The sequence below is a fragment of the Rhipicephalus sanguineus genome, chromosome 10, assembly GCF_013339695.2.
Source record: "Rhipicephalus sanguineus isolate Rsan-2018 chromosome 10, BIME_Rsan_1.4, whole genome shotgun sequence".
Taxonomy (NCBI): Eukaryota; Metazoa; Arthropoda; class Arachnida; order Ixodida; family Ixodidae; genus Rhipicephalus; species Rhipicephalus sanguineus.
In genome coordinates, this window is record NC_051185.1 from 50,558,546 (window position 1) to 50,580,708 (window position 22,163).

General features: G+C 46.2%; 1 protein-coding gene across 2 annotated transcripts; it reads right to left on the reverse strand.

The window, feature by feature from the left end:
- Positions 1 to 6,367: 6,367 nt before the first annotated feature.
- LOC119371850 (ribonuclease 3) lies at positions 6,368 to 21,591 on the reverse strand. Of its 2 annotated transcripts, none has more exons than XM_037642317.2 (7): positions 21,463 to 21,591; positions 17,405 to 17,504; positions 16,396 to 16,437; positions 13,601 to 13,637; positions 10,577 to 10,853; positions 8,847 to 9,033; positions 6,368 to 8,030 (listed from the first exon to the last, which is right to left on the reverse strand). In XM_037642317.2, exons 2-7 carry the CDS (start codon positions 17,435 to 17,437, stop codon positions 7,866 to 7,868), a joined length of 741 nt encoding a protein of 246 aa, XP_037498245.1. In that variant the 5' UTR covers positions 17,438 to 17,504; positions 21,463 to 21,591; the 3' UTR covers positions 6,368 to 7,865. The 2 variants fall into 2 exon arrangements, with proteins under 2 accessions (XP_037498245.1, XP_037498246.1); XM_037642318.2 differs by having other exon boundaries at positions 17,405 to 17,501; positions 21,463 to 21,567.
- Between the last annotated feature and the right edge of the window lie 572 nt (positions 21,592 to 22,163).

Genomic DNA, 22,163 nt, shown 5'->3' on the forward strand with positions numbered 1-22,163 from the left:
TCTTTCTTTCTTTCTTTCTTTCTTTCTTTCTTTCTTTCTTTCTTTCTTTCTCATTGCCAAATAAAAGAGTTCTTACCAATTAAGACACTCCTAAACGTGGCATGTTCAAGCATTCTTCATTCATTACGTGAGCCAAATACAATGCACTGTATTTGTAACTTGCCTTTTAACGTGGTAGCGTTAAAGAGCTGGTTTGGAAGAAATTCCGGCGTCGTTGTCGGCGTCGGCGTCGTTGGTTGTGAGCGAAAAATCAGCGTTGTACGTGAGCGAAAATTCGAGGCAGATGCAAATAAAGAAATAATTAAAAAATCTTCGGGTCGAGTGCCAATCGAAACAAGGACGTTCGTGCGGCAAGCAGGTGTTCCACCACAGAGCCACGCCCACGCTCGACATTGCTTCGGAAAAAAACACTATATTGATGTTATGTAGTGCGAAGAGTGCCATTAACACATATAATGTTTTGGGGCAGAAGCATAGAATCGCATCAGACGTCAATACATGTGAATTGCGCAACGAATGGTCGGTTTAATGGCCCACCAGTTGCAAAGCACACAGGCGTAATTGATTATCATTATACACAACAGCCTCAAAAATTGGCCGCGTATCTGCGTGCTTCGCTGCAAATGTCGTCTAAAGACGATAGAAGAGGCGCTGCGTGAGATATGGACGCCATCTGGCAATACGTCGGGAACATGAGTGCTGTGTTGCGGACTGGCGGTCCCGGCGCAGCAGCAGGCGAAGACCGGCGGTGACCAACACGACCGGCGGGGACGCCAGCCAGCCCGAACACGCGGTTTGGCGCGAAGCGCTGAAGCAGAAGAAACGTCCGCACTGAACGAGTACTCTCCACACACTCTTTTATTTACACGTCACCTGGCTAAAACAGGAATGCCAGAGCGGCGCCTCATGGCATTTGTACAGTGCAATACAGAACCGAAACCGAAACACAACAATGAGCTCGTGCAGAGGGCACGGAGGAAGTCAAGTTTAACGCGCAGTCGCATTTTCAGCGCATCTTAAGAATCTAGGGTCTTTAGAATTACATATGTATGCATTTTCTATTAAAGGAACACACCACCTAATACTTACCTAGTGATGTTGTGCCTCTGATATGCGTAATGTTTGCTTTTTGATCGACAATGTACACAAGTATGAAATTAGTCATCCGTTCAAGATGGCTGGCCCTTGGGCAAGTGGTTCAACGTTGGCCGAGTGGCTGAATCGAGTGACGTGCCGACAAACAAAAAGACAGACATACCAAAATTTCTCCGTTTAAGTATCCCAAGAAAGACTATCGTCTTTAAAAACGTGTGCAGATGCGCGTGTCGCCTTACGGACGCGTAGTGGGTACTTCGCCGACTCGCAAAACGAAGAATTATGTCGTAGTGGGCACTTCGCAAGTGTACTTGCGGCAGGCGTTCTAGGATAGTTTGAAAGGAACACTTTACAGGGGCACAGACGTTCCGTTCCATGCGGCACTGTTTAGGTGTCCACCGTGAAGCGAAGTCAGGCTAGCGATTGAGAAGGCGATGCGCACGGAGCCCGATTACGCCATCCCGCTCTACTACTGAAGACTAAGCTCAAGCGTCATCAAATTTTAAAGACGATAGTCTTTCTTGGGGAACTTAAACGCAAAAATTTTGGTTTGTCTGTCTGTTTGTTTTTCTGTTTGTCTGTCTGTCACCCGATTCAGCCACCCATAGTTTAACCACCTCCTGAACACCCAGCCATCTTGAACTGGTAGCGCCGTTCATACTTGTGAACATTGTCGATCAAAAAGCAAATGTTGCGCATATCTGAGGCGCAACATCAATACATAGGTATTAGGTGGTGTGTTCCTTTACTAGAAAATATATAGATACATATTTCTAAAGACCCTTATGTTTCTTAGGCTGCGCTGAAAATGCAAGTGTTTTGTGGGCTGCGCTGCAAATGCGACGCTATGAGCCAGACGCGGCGATTCAACATGGAGGAGGAGGACTCGTGTAGTACGCCCGGCAGAAGACTATCGTCTTTCGACGAAATTTGCAGCGAAGCACGCAGATACGCGGCCAATTTTTTTTCGTGTGTTTACTTATTTTGTCCCAGTCTTTGCCATTTTTTCTCTGGTTTCCTATCTTCTCTTTATCTCTTCATGTCTTCCTTTTCCCTATCTCTTCCTTCCTCCCGAAAACGTAGGCAAGCGCTGTGCCCCACTGGGTGGCAGTTGTCAGCCTGTTCCCTTCCCATTTCGTTTTTGTCCTTGTATGCTTTGCGTATGCAAATCCAATAACAATAATAATAATTATCCCTAGGCCCACACGGAGCAGCGCCACACGACAGGGACCGAGGGAGAGAAGACCGCTCCGTGCGATGAATCCTAACTCACAGCCCGGCAACGTGTCGTTGCAAAGTTTATTATCAGTAAGAAACAAGCATTATCAGTGACAGTCGACCCAAGAGACAGCACGACGCCATTCCGGGGTAAGCGGAGACGCTGTTCCTGCTTGAACGTTGTCTTCCTTTGCGTCTTCTACGTGGTCTTACCTCTTTAATGTGGTGTCCGACGGCTCTCGCTTGGTAGTTGTTGTAGGGCAGTCCTTGTTGTTGCTGCTGTTGTTATTGTTATTAGTGTTCACTGAAATGTTGCAACTAACTCTAAGGGGTGGGCCATGAATCGGGGTGTAGTAGCGTTAATAATTACAAAAATAAAGGAAAAATGGAAAATAAATGAATACGAGCGTACTGATTTCGCATCGGGCCGGCTCAAAATGTTGGTTAACTTAAAAAAAAGTGAAAGTATTGACGTTAAGTGCCTCTCTTTACCTTCTTCAGACGTGGTCTCTCTTTTTTGTTTGCCCACAAATGAGGAAAAACACCATCGCGTACGAGGATAGAGCCATTAAAAAAATCACAGCATATCCACGGAGTGAATGATGATGAGTGGGCGAAGCTGCGGAGGTTCATCGGTAAACCGTGAATCTTCCGTGAATTCTGCCCAGTACATCATCACCAACGTGAGATAGGGCGCGTTTATACTAAAGGTTCGATGAGTTATGACGACTTGCAGCTGACTTTAATTTTACATGTACGCTGCGAATTTTCATTGTTTAGAAAACCATTGCTTTAGAAAACATCTGGCGTCTTTCGTTAAGCAGCTGGCGTCTTTTCCTTTTGCTTTAGAAACATCTGGCGTTCTTCCGTTTTGCTTTTACAATACATATGGCGTCTTTCGTTGGTTTATTTCATCAATAAACGGCGTTTTGAACAAAATTTTTATTGTTTAATCACGCACAGGAGAAATCTCACCAGGCACTACCTTGGAGGTAAAGAATGGCTGCTAATGGGAATGAGAGACAGAAGAAGTCGGCTTTTTAGCTACCGCTGCGAATTTTTTATTGTTCAACAACGCACAGGAAAAATCTCCCACCGGCACCACCTTGGAGGTCAAAGCGTAAGACTGGTTACGGACTACGACTACGACTACGAGGGACGAACGGGTGCCGCCTTAAGGAGCTTCGGCCCTGAAACTCGTTTTCATAGCTGTGTGTGTCTTTCATTGCGTCGTGTGTAGCCAAGCAACCCAGACCGACGCTTTACTAACAGGGCCCGCTGGGGATCCCGTGCCTTTCGCAACGGCACTATTGGGAAGCTTCAGTTCAGTTCAGTCAACTTTATTAAGTGCCCTGCGAATTGGTGGGATGGGCCTGGGACCCGCTTAGGCGTCGGCCAAGGGTTGCTGACCCTTGACGGCTTCCTCGTCTCTCTGAACGGCCTAGACTTGGTGCTCCAGGTCCACGCTGAGTAACGCCGGCTCCCAGCGCGCTGAAGCTGTCGCTGTTTTGCATGACAGTTATTGTGTATTGTACTTGGACGCTTCAATAGAATACGCCATAGGGTGGCTCAAGAGTCGCAATGTCTGCACTTGTTAGTCGTGGATAATTCGGGTTGTATCACGGGCATGAAAGCTGGACTTGGGTATAGGATCGGATTTGTAACTGCCGCCATTCGTCAGACTGTTTTTTTTTGGCCTAATTTAGGGTGAGGCGGCGGGAATGTGCGCCTCTGCAATATATCGGGTTGTGTGTTTCGAAAAATTTGACCAGCCTAGGGCCCGATAGCATTAACCAGGATTTGCTGCTCTGTAACCCCGCATATTCTCGGGAGACAAGGTCCTGGAGTTTTGGAATTTGGATGGTTTCGCAAAGGGCACGATTGTTCGCACGATTGTTCGTATACGTACTTCAGAATAAAAACAGAAAAATAAAAAACATGAGTGTTAGGCAGCCGCTATTTCATGACTGCAAAACGAGAGTCACGCTCTCTTCTCCGTTAGTCATCGCAAGCGTTCCTTGTCGCTATGACTCGCTGATTTCTCGTTGGTATCAGAAAGCTTGAGTGACTTCCATGTTTCTTCACTTTCCTCGCGTTTAACCCTTGACGTTATCGCTTACAGAAGAGTGAAACTGCCACTCATGCCCTCTGCACACTATAGCCTATCTATATACGAACCATGTACTCAACCCTAGTGATAGCGAAATAAGATGTTAATCTGTTATTCGGTAATATTTCGCGAATCATATCTTCCCATATAAAATGGGCAACAAATACACCGGAGTCGGTCAGCAAAATGCTGCGGAGCGCCGCTCAAGTTATGTATACAGATCGACTTATGTTACTGACTATTGACCTTTCTATTAATTTTACATTATGTAACCTGCGTTCCAACGCGCCCACTACAGGTGCTAATGCGTATTTTATAACGTTCGAGCGATTGTCAAAATGTTAACTCACATTTGCGAATACCACCTCGTGACAGAAAATTCGTTTATTTCACAATGCTATCAATATTCGGCCACACAACTATTAGTAATTCGTAGGGGAGACATCGCCCCAGTTGCTGCTAACATCAGCAACCAAAAGGCAGATCAGTGAAATGCTTGTGAACGAAGAAGATTTGTCAACTTCTTAGAAACTCCCATCACATTCTGCTCTTACACGAATGATTGTAGCTTCATACATTATTTCTCATTATTATCATTCAATAAGATAACCGAGTGTATTTTGATTACTTAAAAACTTTGTTTGACCCGAAATGGGAGCAAACGTAATTGTCAGCTACTGATGCGCAGTTACAACGGTAGTTGTAAGTTACGGTTCTTAGGAACAAGCTAAACATAATTTTTTTTAATATTGAGAGCAGTGTTGTGGATAATGCAGCCAAGAACTGCAAGCCAAATAATCGACTATCCTAGAAGCAGTTAGGACAGAGCGCGTTTGGAAAAAAAAACGGTTGTTTTCAAACCAATGAATACTTTTCCTGCCAGCGTTTTTCTGCCAGAATGGTCCGAATTGTGGAAATCAAAGGTTCTACAGTTTCTCAGCGATGCCTCTTTTCGAAGCTTTATACCATCACGGGGCTTTAGAGCTTAACAGTCGACAACAGTGGTTGCCGTTGAGATCTATCGTCATCAACTTCATCAGTGAGATATACCAGCCGCAAACGTTGATTGATAAGACTCACGTTGAACCCAGCAGAGCGCGATCACTACAAAACGCGGCAGCTGGTAGGCCTCATGCCATTACTACGAGCATGTTTATCTAAAAAAAAGAAAGAAAAATAGCATGTGAGACAGGTGGTATGCTCGTTTAGAGAAATAGTCGAGCGTGCTTTTTAGGGTATTTGTGAGCAGCATTGCAGGAAACGACAAGTTCGCCTTCATAGAGAAACGCCAACTCACAACGTGTCGGCTCAAACATGACATGACAAGAAACAAACAGCTTTTCTGCTTGACGTCTAGCCTCACTGGGCACGTTGTTGTGGCAGGACATGCGTGCTCAGTCGATGCGATGTCTTGCGAGCGATTTCAATCTACACTTTTATACTGGTCTACGCATAGGCGTGCGTACGAGGAGGGGGGGGGGCGAATCATCTGAAGGGGGACGCCAATTCTGCCCCATATATTGACTCAGTTAGACCTTTCTTTAATGCGCAGGGTTTTTGACGATAAAGGCGATCAAGGACCCTTGATGTTGCATTCAAAAAACTGGTTGACTCCCACTTTTACCCCGGAAAGCCGGGTACCAATGGCAGGCCTTTGCGAAAAGCATGTCATCGCTTCATTTCCGTTTTGGCATCCATTGCGGAGCTCGTATTCTTGCCGACGCAACCAATGGGGTACTGGGGGAGGGGCTTCGGTGAGACTAGCCCCTCCCCCCCTCCCCCTAATGGAGAACCCGGCGCACGCCTACGGCTCTAAGGGTGTGTGCACTTACCTTCCTCTTTTGATGTGACTTGTTAGTGACACGAAGACGGTGACGTTTGACCACGGGCACATAGCACCTTGCTAGTATTAAACTTAAAATACGACGCAGAACCGATTTGCACACAAAACGAGGAACCGATTTAATACAAGAAGAAAACTTCACTTGTAGGATGAAACTAGTGCAAATTACAAAACCAAAAAAATTAAGTGTCATTTCTCGATGCAGTAGCGCTCCTACCGTCAAAACGCCTGCAGCTTGACGGCGCGCCGCCTTGCGTTCACAAAACGCACTTCACATACAAAGAAAGGGAATGCACCATATTTCCGCAGTCTCGGGATAAAGGGTGAACAGCGTACGCCGGACACAAAGTGGCTCTTTTTTTTTCCGTGTACTTTTAGTACGGTACATATCAACCATATCTCTCAACTAGCTGCGTAATGAGGTTGAGTTGATAAAATAATTTCGGCCGTAACACCTAAGATAGTTTGATGCCTGCCGTTCGCACTCCACAACCGACTTCCGCAGACCCTTTCCACAGCTCCTTCACTTTCACTTGCAGTCCCATTGAGATAGTTGCTGCTTGAGCTGAAACATAGTCATCGTTAGCGAAACTACACCCCTCATATCGTGACAGGCACCTCGTAAGATTCTGCCGAGGTTACCTCCGTGCATGACAGTTCACCATGTGAGTATTTTAAAAATACAAGACGACGTACGCGTGTTACTTTGGTAAATGAAAGGAACAACTTTCGTATTCAGACCTCTGGGTTCTATAACTCGAAGCCGCAGATCGGCAGTGCTGATGATGCTCAATAGTTCGCATCCAGCGCTACGGTGGAGTATTATTATCAAAGTGATTTATACCAAAGTGCTCGGAACCTCCAGAATACTTCGTTGTACACTGCACTTCGTTGTAAATGTATCACACCGCGATGCTTCCAATACAGTTGCGATATAAGAAGTCATTCGTTATACACATCATTTCATTGTAGAAACTTTCGTTACAAAGGCGTTTGAATGTATATCTGGTAGCTAAGCGTAACACTCTAGTAACACCTCAGTAACACCCCCCACCCCCCGCCCTCCCATTAAAATGGGCTTAATAAGCAGACTTCAGCGCTTATGTGATTCAATAAATCAGGGCTAAAAGCAAACTTCAGAAACCATAGCGCATGAAAGGAACACGAGACAAGATGAAGACCGGACAAGCGCTTACTTCCAACTAGGGTTTTATTACAGATCCTGAGCATATGTTCGTTAAGTGCGCTATGGTTTCTGAAGCACGATCAACTACCTACACGCCCAAACGCCCTCCCTTCCAAAAAGCAAACGCATTGCGTTTTTGTACCGACAAGTCGTTTGCAACATCTTTTGACATTACGCCCTCGGAGCTTTGGGATTCGAGCTCCTCGATGCAGCGAACTAAATTGAACAGTGCTCCTGAGCAGTTGGTTCCATGGGATACCGTTTCACGAATCCCCAGGTGGTGTGAACAACATACGAAAAGTATACATTGTGTCCAGACTGGGGCACTTCAGGTAATAAAAAAAGAACGCAAGTCCATGGAAAGTCCCGGTGAGTTAACGAGGGCTCAGTGATCACTGGAGAAGGTCGTTGACCTACAGGAGGAGGAGGTCAATGTCCCGCTTGATCATCTTGAGGAGTATCGGCTCGACCATCTGGACGTTGTAGCCGCTGTCGACGAAGATGGCGCCCATGACCGACTTGAAGAACTTGTAGACAAAGCTGCGTTTCTTCTTCGCGAACTTTAGACCAGATAGGTTCTGCGGATAAAAGAAAACAAAGAATATTGTAAGAAAAACGTAGATATTGCGACTGAGTTGGAATGTCGACCCTGAAACATATTAAAAGCATGCAACAGATGCTGTCACCGATAGTAACTGCAAGTTGACAGACGATACAGCTCACAGTTTGTTTTATTTTGTGGAGTTCAGCGATACTTTACCAGGCTGAAACGTTTATGTCGAATGATACATTTTTTTGAAGAGCTACTAGAACGAATTCAGTTTGTTTGTTTGATGGTTTCAATGGCACGTAAACAACTGAGGCTATCATGCTCCAAACACAAGGTATATATTGCTTAAAAGGTTGGGTCACCTCAATGACAACCGTACGATCCCGTTGGTTTTACGCGTCAAAAGCAGGATATGTTTATGAGGCATGCCACACTGGGTACTCCGGATCAAATTTGACTGCCTGGTGTTCTTTAACGCATACCAGAATCTAAGTACACGTAAATTTCTGCATTTTGCCACCATTGAAATGCAGCTACCACGACTGAGAATAAAACTCGCTCCAACGTGCTTAGCGCAACATCTCAGCCATTAGGCTACCATGGTAGGTACAAGCTCCCAAGAGCTTGTTAGTGAATAGGCTCAGAGGCAGCAGATTCAAAGTGTGCAATGTAAGGTCTCTATGCAGTCCATATGCAACCTACAAATCTTTATTGAAAGAAAAGTATTTGTGTTTATTATCATGTAGAACGTTCGCATAAACTTTGAGCTATGTCTATATAAATATCAACTGTATCGTGCTTTCAATGTTTTCAGTTCGTTTCGATCGGAGTTGGTGTGTCGTACCTGAACATTACGCAGACCGTCGGCAAACTCCCTCAGCGACGCCTTTTCGACGGGCCGGTCGACGAAGACGTACTTGTGGAAGTCGTTCTTGACGGCGAAGTAGGCCAGCGAGTCTTGGCGAAGCACGGACGCCTTCACCTGAGCCATGTGATGCTGGGACTTGTTGCGAGCATTAATCAGCACGTACCTGCGTGTAGATTTACACATGATCGCACAAGAAACTACTCTCTCCACTTGGCATACAGCAAGTATAGACTGAACAACCAGCACCACCGCTACCCGAACTTTACTTCGTCTTCGAACACCTACTGGACTTCACCGACAAGAGGCCAATCTGCTTTACCGTTTATGAATGAGTGTGGCTTTCACGAAGAAGTCATTTTTTTTTTGCATCGGAATGGCTGACGACCACCTTTGGGACTACAGTGGTGGTAGAGAGGACCTTAATTGCATCTTCTGCTATGGTACTCGCTACAATGCGCAGAGAAATTCACTCACAGTTGCTCTAGCTCGCATAGACCACAGACCGATGACGGCAGTTAACCACTTTCGAATGTCGTCCCGAGTGGTCATCACGGATGAAGTCGACAAAAGCATTGTTCATATTCTTGAAGACAATCGAGTTGCACCGGCGGTTATAAACCAATGGCGATATTGTGAATTTGAAGAGCGTGACTTTGTAGTGAATGCTCCCTCTCTTTTTTTCTAGCTCTAACGTTCAAACTCCCATATCCATTCCTCAGTGTAGGGTAGCATACCTGTTTTTCTAGACTTGTTAACACCCCTGCCTTCGCTCTCTCTCCTGCTCCTCCTAGACGCGAAGAAAACACCATCACTACGCATACAGCCAGTTTCAGAAAAGCTGCTCACTTGGACAATAAGCAGCGCTAGTTGGTAGCGATCGCTCAAGTAGAGAGCCAACTAAGACACTTGTATCAAATTAAGACATCTGCTGCTGTTAGACGTGTGTGACCTTTTCAGATACTGGACGCGTGACGTAGCGGATCACTCCTGGCTTTTAGGGCTAGGTCATATAATGAAGACTAGAAAGGTTTTAGTGCAGGATACGGGTTCTTGTGCGCAGGTTTCATCGCGCGACACTGAGGTACAAATATAATTCCTACGCAACAAAAAGTTCAGTTGGCATTTAGCGCTCACCTCGTCTTTTTCTTTTTCAGTTGATGTCTTAATTGTGCTCCGCATGGTGAAAACTGCGCGGATGTTTGCGTCTGTTCTACTTTACAAGTGACCTGCGCAAATTTGCTTTATTATCATGCGCCCGAGTAGTACTACTGCGCAGCATGATCACGCTGCATAGTTACTTGTCTATGCAAATGAGTCGCATATTCGGGTTAATATTTTGCCAAGCCTGCCAGACACTGAAAAAAAAAAAAGCCTGCGTGACTGAAATAACTCGTGGTTCCTTGGTTTTATTTGTGAAAATTTTTGACGGGATACATTTTTTACAAGCCTGTTGGATGCCGAGTTTCGTGCAATCAAGGTGAAATGGAGATGTTCCAGTTGGCTCGCGATGTCGTTGGACAGTTGTTACGCCTAGCCAGTAGAGAACAGCTGTGCCTTGTTCATCCATATTGCGGTTAATTACTACTACCGCAGTAATCTTGCCAGGTAGACACAAGCCAATTATCCCCCACCGCCCCTAGGCCGCTGTTTATGCCGTGTGCCGCCCTGAAACAGTGAGGCAACTGATTAGCATATTGTACACTGACTTGGAGACGATGTAGTCCATGACGAAGGATCCGATGTAGTCGAGTGGTTCGAAGGAGTCGTGGCGGTCCTTGCGGTCGCGCGTCTTGAATGTCGGGTGCAGCAGGGCCTTGAGGAATATGTTGGTGTTCTGGAAGTGGTAGTCTCCCAGGTGGTCGCGCAAGAAGTCCTGGGGCACCCGCAGCGACAGCGCCTGCTTCAGGTCCGGCGCCACCTGAAGGTGCTCCATGCCAGCCGCGCCACCGACCGCGGATCCCTGTGGCCCGGAGTTGCTGCCCCCTGTATCCAAAATGGGTGGAAAATAGCTCAACAAAACTTGGTACTGGTCGAGATGGAGCATGGCTTTTGGAAAAGGTTAAGCGAACAGCAGACATTCGGCTTAGCAATACGTTTTGTTGGGCTAGTTGGTTCATGACTTCCGAAGGAAAAAATTGTAGCGCAAAGCAGCACACGGACAGACAGAGATAGCGCCAGTCCCGTCCTCTCTGTCTGTCCGTGTGTTGCTTTGCGCTACAATTTTTTCCTTCGGAAGCAGACATTCGCAATGCCGACATACACAGGACAGGCGCTAACTTCCGTCAGTCTATACTGTGGCTGCGCCAGCGAATACATTTTGTTGTAAGTTTTGATGTCACTTGACCGTGACGTTGCATTTTCTCACACTGCGCGTGTCTCTGTTTCGATATTTGCTGGCGCAGGTATACAAATAAAAATAGATGGATGTTAGCGCCTCTCCCGTGTATGTCGGCATTGCGAATGTCTGTTCTTCGCTTAGTGTTCTTCGGCTTTGTGGTATTCTGTTCTGCGCTTAATCTTTCCCAAAATCAGTGGAAGGGTGGGAAAATACGGCAGCACGTAGTGACGACGCGCTCGTGTGTAGCCGCAGAGTTAATCCGATTGACTCATTAGCCAGAACGCCCCTGCCCGACCATCTCTTTTTTTTTACACCTGGAGACAATTTAAGGATAGGTTTCGGCGCTGCCATATTTTGCTGTCAACTTCGTCGTTTTTGAACAACTAAACCAACCATGCTACGCAATGGCGTAGCCAGGGGTGGAGGGGGGGGGGGGGGGCACACCGGGCCCGTGCCCCCTCCGAAATTTTTTTTGCTATTGCATACTGAGCCCAAAATGACACTTGACCACATCTGCCTGCCCGGCCCCCACTGCAAATCAAGGAGATGCCCCCCCCCCCCCCCCCGAAAAAAAATTTTGCCTACGCCCCTGGTGCTACGGTAGACGCACATGCATGAAAACGGCTGGGTTGATGCATTCGACGCTTGATAACCTTGTTAACTTCACGTCACGACACACAAAAATTAAGAAAACATTCGTTGAACGGTCCAAGATGGCAGCGCCCATTTCTCGAGTGGACAATCGTCTATACAACGGCGAATTACATTATCTCACTTCAGTGTATTTATGGAGGAGACGACCCTTCTCTTCAATATCAGCGTCTACCGAGAAGCAGCCTTCCGGACGTGGACTTAGCAGTTGTAGAATTTAGTAGATGGGAAGCTTATAGGGGACTGTCGGTAGCATGTTAATATTCGCTGACGGAGTAATTGGAATCGTCATATGGAATCGCGTACCTATGCCATCGACAGCGGTGGAACAAAGACTGTTTTTGGGAGCCAGGCGTTTCAAAAAGTGTACTTATCTTCGTCAGCGCTACTGGTGTAGCACTTGTGGGGATCAGTACAAGTCCTCTCGTTGGGACGTTTGCACCAGAGACATGTGCCCTGTCCGACAGACTTGAAGTCTGTATCTTTCTTTTTGCTCATCCCTGTCTTATTTAAAAAATATATATATATATAATAAATTCTAGATTTCTCCGTGTCCAAACCGCCTTCGGATAGGCACTTTCTAGTGGAGGTGCCTCGGTGGTTTGAAAGCATTAATCAACAAAAATTCTTGTTATAGCAGCTGGAGGGAACCACTGAACGAAAAAATTATTTTGAGGTTGAGGGAATTAAGTCGCATGTGATGAGTTCAAGTAGAGATACATGCGAGATCCGTTGACTTTTGCAATCGACTGATTCTTGCTACGCTATAGCTAGCTCGAATCAGGGTGTCCAAACATGACAGGAGGTTCGTAGGGAGATGGATGCTTGAATAGAATGAATAAGAGCGGTCGAACAAAGACATATCGCCAGAAACAAGGTTTCAACGAAGGGCACTATCTCCGCCATATCACCAAGTCGTTCTTTTAGCAGCGTTCAAGGGGCCCGTGCTTGAGTAGTGCAAAGTTCTTTCACATAAAATATTTGTGATACTCCTTGAAACCGATCCTAAGTTACTCTGCTGATCTGTGCAGAACTAGATTGCTTTTCTGAAACGTCGTTTGAGGCTAAGATCACAAAAGAAACGCCTTTGTATGTTTTGACATTTGCCTAGCATTTTTTTTTAATGCTCTGCCATCGTTGAGCTCCAAGTTAGACCAGTTGCACAATACTTCATGATGGGAGGATTTAGTGGCTTATGGGCCAAGTCTAGCCAAAGGGCGCCAATTAACTGAGCGATTATCAGGTTTCAATGAAGTAGGATACCCTATATAGAGGAAAACGTAACGTGACCTGTAAGGGGGGGGGGGGGGGCATGTCCCAGTGAAACGCATGAAGTACATATATAATAAAATTACATCGACTACTGACGTATGAAACGTACAGATACTATTTTTCATACACACCTAATGACATAAGGTCTCCGTAAAGAACGTGGCAGGCGATTTAAGGAGAACGATAACATTCATTGCTTAGATGTTATTAAACCGTGCGAAAGGAGGAGGACACGAGTGAGGTGGTGTTCTCTATGTTCCTCACTCGTGTCCTCGTCTTTTCGAGCAGTTTAATAACACCTAACCTATGAGCACACAAGCCCGCCAGAACGTCTTAGTCACGATAGCACCCAATAACTCATTTTCGTGTAATCGTCAAAACAACCCAGCATCAAGGAAAATGCACCGACAAGTGAACCGAGGCGAAAAATATAGAAAAGATTTTGACTTCGAACGAAACCGTGACTCACCACCGATGGCAAACGGAGCAGCTGCATTCCGGCCACCCTGAAGGTGAAAGAAAAAGTATTTTCTCAACCACAAAGCTTAAAAAATTGGGCATATCTGCGCAAATGAATATTATTCTGTAGAAATCTGTCTATGACATGTTTAGCTTCTAAGAGCTGCCAGGTGCTTATATATGTGCAAACTATAAAGTAAACTATCTTTTCTTTGGTTTTCATTTTCGTTGCCGCAATTGTGAAGGGGCAACCGAGTTATTCAAAATGCCTTTATACTTCACCACGCTCAAGTGAATACTGAAAATGTAACGACAGTTGTTTGCTGTTCAGCAAGATATAGATGCACATCAAAAAGCCATTATTGACGTTTGAACTTGAGAGGATCGCATATAAGTCATCAAAGTTTAGTGCGTTTGATTCATTTTGAAGCGACTTTTTTTTCTTTTTTGTAGCTACCCTCCCAGGCTTCATGTTACTTCTGTTCGCTGTTGCGGGTCGGGCGGTATCTCGGCAGATATATTTGCTGATATGCACAGGTTATAAGCTGGCCTAACGCAAATACCAGCCAGCAAGCTTATGGTAACCGTTGTGTGACAACCCGCCAAACTGTCGTCACTAAACACAACTGAGTTCTGCGTAACAGAAGAATAAATGGAGACCTGATTGTTGTTTGATAGGTATCTCTAAGGCGCACCGATCCCTCGACAAAACAGCGCAGACAAAGCGAACTGTTTCATTTACTTTTTTTAAAGTTTAGATGTTCGTTATGTGTTACAACTTGTGTGCCCTTTCTTGGCAAACTCTCTAGAATCTAGAATCGACGTGTGCCACTGAAAGAGAGAGAGAAAAAAAAATTGGCCGCGTATCTGCGTGCTTCGCTGCAAATGTCGTCGAAAGACGATAGTCTTGTGCCGGTCGTACTATACGAGACCTCCTCCTCAACGTTGAACCGCCGCATCTGCCTCATAGCGTCGCGTTTTCAGCGCAGCCTAAGAAACACTAGCATTTCCAGCACAGCCTAACAAACATTAGGGTCTTTAGAATTACTTTTCTACGTATTTTCTAGTAAAGGAACACACCACTTGATAGTTACGTATTGATGTTGCGCCTCAGATATGCGTAATATTTGCTTTTTGATCGACAATGTTCACAAGTATGAACAGCCGTACCAGTTCAAGATGGCTGGGCGGTAAGCAAGTGGTTAAACTTAGGCCGGGTGGCTGAATCGGGTGACAGACAGACAAACAGAAAGACAGACAGACCAAAATTTCTGCGTTTAAGTTCCCCAAGAAAGACTATCGTCTTTCAAAAAGTTAATACTTGATTGTGACTATACACGTGTAGCATCTATCTGTGCCACAGCTCCGTCCTGACCATACATTTCCGACAAGCACGACGCATTGCCTTCATCTTTACGACATAACTGCGTAGACCTATTGCGTTGTACATTCACCTAGTTTGACGTTCTCATTTCGGTATAACTCGTGAGCGACGGCACATAAAGATTAAAGATAAAAAAGTAATGAGATTGAAATGGTTGCTTTTGTTACGACTAAGCGCCAATACCTCTTGATATTACATCTTGCGTCGCGTGAAAGTGAGTACGGTCGCCCAAAATCTTTAACTAGCGTGCGCGAGTGGCAATTTTTTCTGTGTGTCTTCGCCATATGACTGAATTAAGTTCCAAAAAGGGTGAGGGCACGTGCATACCCACAAAGCACATGCCCACAAAACAAATGGTTTTGCAGATTCGTTTCATCATATGGCGCTGATAATTTATCTGCAATGTATTAACTTTTTGACGTGACTAATAAAAATTGATTGATTAATTGATTGGCACACAGAAACGTTGCCGCTGCACATTTGGCCGCATCACCGTAAGCTCGATAGCGTTTAGCCAGCCATTTCAATAAAGATTCTCAATGCTCAAACATATGCGTTGGATCGCCATAACTCTGTTGTTAATTTTACACAGGAGCAAATATTGTACGCCTGTGTGCGACAACAAATTAGTTAAAAGGCAACTTTCGAACAACGTGTCTTCAGAAATTATTTAATTAACTGGGTTTAAGGAGATGCTAGTGCCTGTAAGCGGTGATATTGCCACGCCCACTTGTTCTTTTATTTTGATGTATCCGGATTTGACCAGCAAGAACGGTTACCAACGCTCGACGCTGTCCGCGAAGCAGTGTTCGAGAAATTTCGCGATTGTAGTAGATCGTTTTGTTAAGCTTGCGCGCCGCACGCGAATGTTCCAGCTTTGTCGAGAGATAACGCCGCCACCAGCGATATCGCTGGAAAGTTCGATAGCGCCTGTATAAAAGCCGACGTGCTTGACCGCTTGTCAGTTGATCGACGGACGACGCCCTGTTCGCCGCTATCATTGTACAGCGTGTATTGCTGTAGTTCTAGTTCTCATTTTCCGGCCACAAGTTCGGCCAAATAAACAGTTTCATCCTGCAAACGACGACTGCTGTCTTCGTCGACGTCACGACCACGTGACAATATCAAGTATGCTTTGATGTGATGATTATGCAAAATGCAAAGAGTTACGTGAAAGTCGGTAGCTAGGATTAAAAAAGAAATGACGGAGATGTTAAAGCTTACAACACAGCAAGAGTTACTGAGCAACTCTGAATAATGCCTGTCATGAGTGTGAGTCTGCAAACACAACACAACTGGACGCAAGGGCCTACGGAAAATGCTAAAAAACAACAAAACACATTATTGCATCCATTCAATGCAATGGCCAGGTTGGTTTTTTATACGGCTCATATTCTCAACGAGTTGAAAGCGGAACTCACCTGCTGTCCAGCAGCAAATCCACAAGTGAATAAGAAGAGCACCTGCACAGAAAGGCCAGTGATTACAGGGACGAGTCAGCCAGCAGCAATGGAAACGCTATGCACACTACCGTCCTTGTTAAATTTTGAACAGAACTATTGTACTCTGACGCCACCGGCTTACACTTCGACAATACTTGTTCACTGCTCAATAAAGTCGCCCGACGAAGTAGCAGAGAAATTGGGAGATTACCACCGAAAGAGAAAGAAAAGACAACGACCGGCCAGCAGGTGTCGTACGCCACAGTCTCTTTCTTTTTTGTGATATGCGTGAATAAGCTTGCACAATGACGTCTAAAACTGTGGAAGAGATGGGAATGAACGAACCAATTAATAAAATACCCGAAAATTTATAGGAAAGTTTGCCAGACGGTACAACTATATCCTTGTTTGAGTAAAACTGTTTGTTTGTAGCGAGAAGTAATCGACATAAACGTACATTTTCAAAATGGCTGATTGGGCGAGTTTGTGATTCATACTTGTCTCATGCGTTTCATACTTGTCATATTTCCTACTTCTCATTCTTGTCTCATGATTCATGCGCTTGTCCTTGTGTTCCTAAGTCCTTGTATAAGTTACGGCCTCGTATTTCTAAGTACATTTTAATTCATTACGGTTAGGAAATGACTGTTAATCATCCCTAATTCATAATGGGATGCTCGTACAGACGTATCCTTCACCAATCATTCACATTGCGTTGCACAACATGGCGTGTCAAGAAACTCACGCCGACTTGCAATACGGCTAAGGCGAAGTAACGCGAACTTGCCAGCACGCTTTGTCTAAACTGTATTTTGACAAGAGTTGAGGTAAATAACAAATGCACATTTTACTGCACCACACGCGCACGTGTCGAAGTGTTCGCGGAGCATTCGTAGCACATCGCATCAGCTACGCAGGTCGTGCCGATGCGAGAAGGCAAACTGCTTTATGCAATTCAGAGGAAAGAAGCACCCCGGATCGCACTCACCACAAGGATCAGGTTCCCGGAAACCGCCATCATGTCGTCGCGATGGGTTCAAGGGCACAGCGCGACAAATCCCGAAGTGTCAGTCTTGTAGAGATCACTGCTAAAATATACAGCGAGAACAACCTGTATAATTGACGCTTTGAGACGCGAACCAAGAGTCAACCCTGCATGCGACAACTATAAGAAGCGCATTCTCCATGCACTTACGTCAACAGAGCGTCTGCGACGCGAGCAAGCGGCGCGGGGGGCCGGGCGAGTTCCCACGGTAACAGGAAACACCTCCCACTTTCCTCTCGGAGGGTTACCGTAAACAACGCCCCCTTCGCGCATCACAAGTGCCCTCCTCCAGTTGCACGACCTTGGCTAGCTAGAGAGAACAAGCGTCCCTCTTTCACCGTCACGCGACAGCTGTCTTGGCACGTCCCCTCTGACACGTACTCTCCTTAGCTGTTGGCTGCGATTCCGAAACTATGATTCTCCGGGCAGACGTTGGTCGACGACCCAGCCAACGCACGCTGCCGGGATGAAAGATTAGTCGACCATATCACGCGAGTGTTGCCTTCGCCTTGCGGAGAGGAAACAGCTGAGAGCTGTTAGAAACACGTGCAGCTGAGGGGAAAAGCTAGTGTCGCATCATATCGTGTCTCTATCTCTGTTTGCCAAGAAAAGGAGAGCATGCGGAGACAAGACGCTCTGGAGCGCGCATCTGCGCCAGCATGGAAGAAGAGTTCAGTAACAGCAGCTTCATTTGGGCGAGTCGATTTATACGAAATATCGTAGGTACAGCGCAACAGATTTAGTAAAGAAACAGAGACAGAAAAGAGTGCCGATTTTTAACTGAACTCAACGAATAAAATTCCGGCCGCTTCTACACAGGCTAAGGAACCGCGCAAATGCACAACGACGCGTGTGTGAATATACGTAAGAGTGTAGACCGAGGAATGAAAACTCTATCAGATAGATGAAGCGATGGCGTTCTGATGCATCGATTGTTGGCCTTTCTCATGAAAACGGCTTCTGTAATATATATTTTTAATTTTCGATTTTTTTCACAAGCTTGCTTTGTAGAATAAACAATTTCATTTGAATTCTAATTTAAGGATTCAGTCTCTCTCGCACGAAGTTGAAGCCTTTGAATGCTTGGTTGATACGTCGTACCTAAGCCCTACGCACGGGACGAGGGAGTAAACAGACAAAGAACAAGAGAGTGGGTTAACCGGCAGTAAAAGTATAGCTACTAGAGGTACGAAAAAACGTTGAGAGTTCCAGAGAGAAAATTACACGGGTTCGAACGAGATAATACGCGATACAATGTCAGCTGAAATACGCAAAATTTGAGACTGGGACAAAGAAGTCACGGCTACTAAATTTACACCAACTGTTTATTTGAAGCAATACAGATTTATAAACAAGCATGAATGAAGCTGAGTGCGCGCGTGTCACAGAAGCATGGCTACGACACTTTCTAAAATCAGCCCGAACAAACACAAGTTAGTTTCCGCATAAACCAGAGGATAGCGTGCCGACACAACGTATGCCGAAAGGATCTATCATTTCGGCCTCAGTTATCTCATTAACTATCTTTTCTTTATTTTTGACTGTCAAATCAGCTTCTTGTAACTGTGGCTGACATCCGCACACGCTGCAATGAGTGGCAAGAAGACCGTCCATTGATTTTTTTTTCTCGTTACCACCATGTTCCTTAAACGATTATTTAGGCATCTGGGGGTTTGCCCAATGTAGAATTTTCGAGAGTTTAACGGGATTCTGTGGACAGCATATCATCGACAAACTTCGATTTGTGCCTCTTTGAGTAATTTCCCAGAGCTCCTTTTCAAGGCATACAACTCTTGCAAAGGCTGAAAACTTGCTATGTGCTTATCATGTTTTCTCATATATACATACGAAAACATTCGGCCGTGAGCTGTGGTTTCATATCATGTCTAACGCGTGCGCGGTGTCATCGCCTTTTGCGTTTGTCGCCCTTGCACGTAAGTGCTCGTGCGTATATAGCTTGCCGCGTTGTAATAACGGCTAATGAAAATGTCGCCAGGCCCCTTATGCAATCGCCTAAGACGCCTGGAAGGCTAATGCCTGCTTTTTCTTTTTCTTCTGTGTCGATGTATTGGTCCTCCCCCGCCCTCCTCCGAAAGCTTTCTGCACCTAACGTGGTTTTGCACTGCCTCCAAGATCGCAGGCATTGCAAGCTTTGTTCACCTCACCTTGTTATGCGCTGCCTCCTTGATCGGCTCACGTTTGATCAAGCGATGTCATGCGATGACGTCAAAAATTTAGGGGATCTGTGACGTCATGATGACGTCATCACGTGATGATTTTTTGCGTCATTCGTGTTGACGCCGCCGACGCGGGACGCCGGCTGTCAATTTTCGTGTTTGATGAGACATCTAAGGCTTTCGCCTTAATAAGTGTAACAGTGCTAGTAATAACTAAATCTGTTGCGGTGTATCCCAACGGGAATATTTACAGCGAGCTAATGACGAGTGCACAGGTGAACATCCATTCATTGGCGTGATGGCATGGTATTGGCGTAACGGCGGACAAATAGAGCTTCGTAACATCTTTTGTGTACCTATTAGCAATATGAAGAAAGCTGAACTTAAGGAAGCATCAATGATTTCTCTGATGACGTTGCGATAACTCGAACGAGATGCAGGAGCGCTCCTTTAAGGAATGGCTGCAGTTTACAATGCTGCGCGTACGTTACATCCGGTTGGATTAAAGACTGCATAGTTAGTACTTCCTACGCCATGTGCCGAAGCAAGCTCGAGTGTGCCACGGCATGATCTTCAAGAAAGCATGAAGGGTAAATGAGTTGCGGGAACACTCGCGATTCGCTGCTGATCGAATCGTCAATATATAATAGCGACTGCAGATGGTTATACTTAAGGCATGTATATGACAACGTTGCGTCAATCCGCGATGCTTGACGGGCTTTGCAACTGAAGCGAAACGCTTCGAATGCCGACCTTGCAGTCACGACATGTGACATCGGCAGATCTCCAACTACTTGATTTTGGGGAAGTATAAGCTCACCTACAGAGACACTGCGGCGAAACTGAAGACATCTCAAGCCACAAGAGCCACATAGCGAATGGCGATATCACACGCTCCCACGAACTTCAAGTCAGAAGAACACACAAAGTCTCGTCCATCAAACGTTGAGCTGCACGCACCTTCGCGCAATAAGGCAAGCGCGCCATTCCCAATTGTAGGGCATGCAAACAGCGCTGAAAGAACGGGGCAGATCATACGAAACAGGCCGGACCAGCAACCCGTCAGGCCTATACGCTTCGCGTCTTGTCAAAAGTAACGCTTTTTGTATGTTGCATCAATGCTTCTTTTTGGGCGAGTTGGTTCATTATGGAGCAAGGAAGTATGCCAGCGCGAACACCCACCACTGTGGTGTAGTGGTTATGGCGCTCGACTGCGGACCGGAAGGTCGCGGGATCGAATCCCCACCACGGCGGCCTCATTTCGATGGAGGCGAAATGCTAAAGGTCCCTGTGCTTACATTTAGGTGCACGTTAAAGAACACGAGATGGTCGAAACTTCCGAAGCCCTCCACTACGGCGTCCCTCATAACAATATCGTTGTTTTGGGGCGTAAAACCCCAACAATTATATTCCCAGCGCGAACAGACCCCCACTAGAGAATGTTAGATGTTGCCTAATTTGAGCAAGCAACACCTACGACCTTTCCGTACGAAATATTTACAGCGCTATAAAGAAAGGAATCGCGACAATAACGCGCACGCGCAGTGCAGAAACACGGATGCTCTCCGGCCTCCTTTCTTTCGGCTACGAATCGCGCAGCCGCAGAAGCAAGCTGACCGTGAAACCGCGTTAGACGCGCACGCGCTGAACACGCGGCTACAAAAACGTATACGAAAAAAAAAAAAAAAACGTATAACACGCACCGACCTAACCTTGTACGGGGCAGAACTGGGCCGCATAACGGGTACGAGACAGTGACGTAAGCAAACATCGAAACAACATAAAAGTAGTACTCGGAGGAAGGCTTCGTGCAAAGCCACTTACCCTTTACGATGTCGACGGCAGGCACCTCTTCCACAAGCAAGCACAACCACTGACTGAACGGTTGGCGGGCCGGCCAGAAACTGCGGCGGCTGCTGCAGGGGGTCGGCGCCGCGTGCGCCGCACCCCTTCCTCGGCCTCCTCGCACGTATGACTCGTCGGCGGCTCGCGTGCGGGATAAGATTAAGTGGCCCGAAGAATCTCGCCCGTGTCCTGCCCTCTCCTCGTTCAGGACCGGGACCCGGCTGCTGCAGCGGGTGTGGAAGGCTATACAGACGGTGATGCCCCCGCGTCTTTCATGTGTCGTGCGCGCGACGTATGCATGTCCCTGTAAGAAGCTGCTGGGAAGAATGATACGAGTGAGTAAGCGCGACTTTGCGAGGACGTGGGAAGAAAACAAGACACAGGAGCAGAGCTACTTTCAGCTAACGAAGCGTTATACTATACGCATTCCAACCAAATAGCCCGCCAACGTATTTCGTCCACCCGCCGCGGTAGTCTGGTGGTCATGGTGCTCGACTGCGGACACGAAGGTCGCGGGATCGAATTCCGGCCGCGACTGCCGCATTTCGATGGAGGCCAAATGCTGGAGCCCCGTGCACTTAGATTTAGGTGCACGTTAAAGAGCACCAGACGGTCGAAATTTCCGGAGCCCTCCACTGCGGCGTCCCTCATAATCATATCGCGGTTTTGGGACGTAAAAC

Excerpts from the sequence above, each read along its gene's own strand:
- LOC119371850 (XM_037642317.2), bottom strand. The coding sequence starts at position 17,437 with ATGATGGCGGTTTCCGGGAACCTGATCCTTGTG. Across the intron at positions 16,438-17,404 it reads CCGGGAACCTGATCCTTGTG|GTGCTCTTCTTATTCACTTG; the intron begins GTGAGTGCGATC and ends CTTTCTGTGCAG. Across the intron at positions 13,638-16,395 it reads GATTTGCTGCTGGACAGCAG|GGTGGCCGGAATGCAGCTGC; the intron begins GTGAGTTCCGCT and ends TTTCACCTTCAG.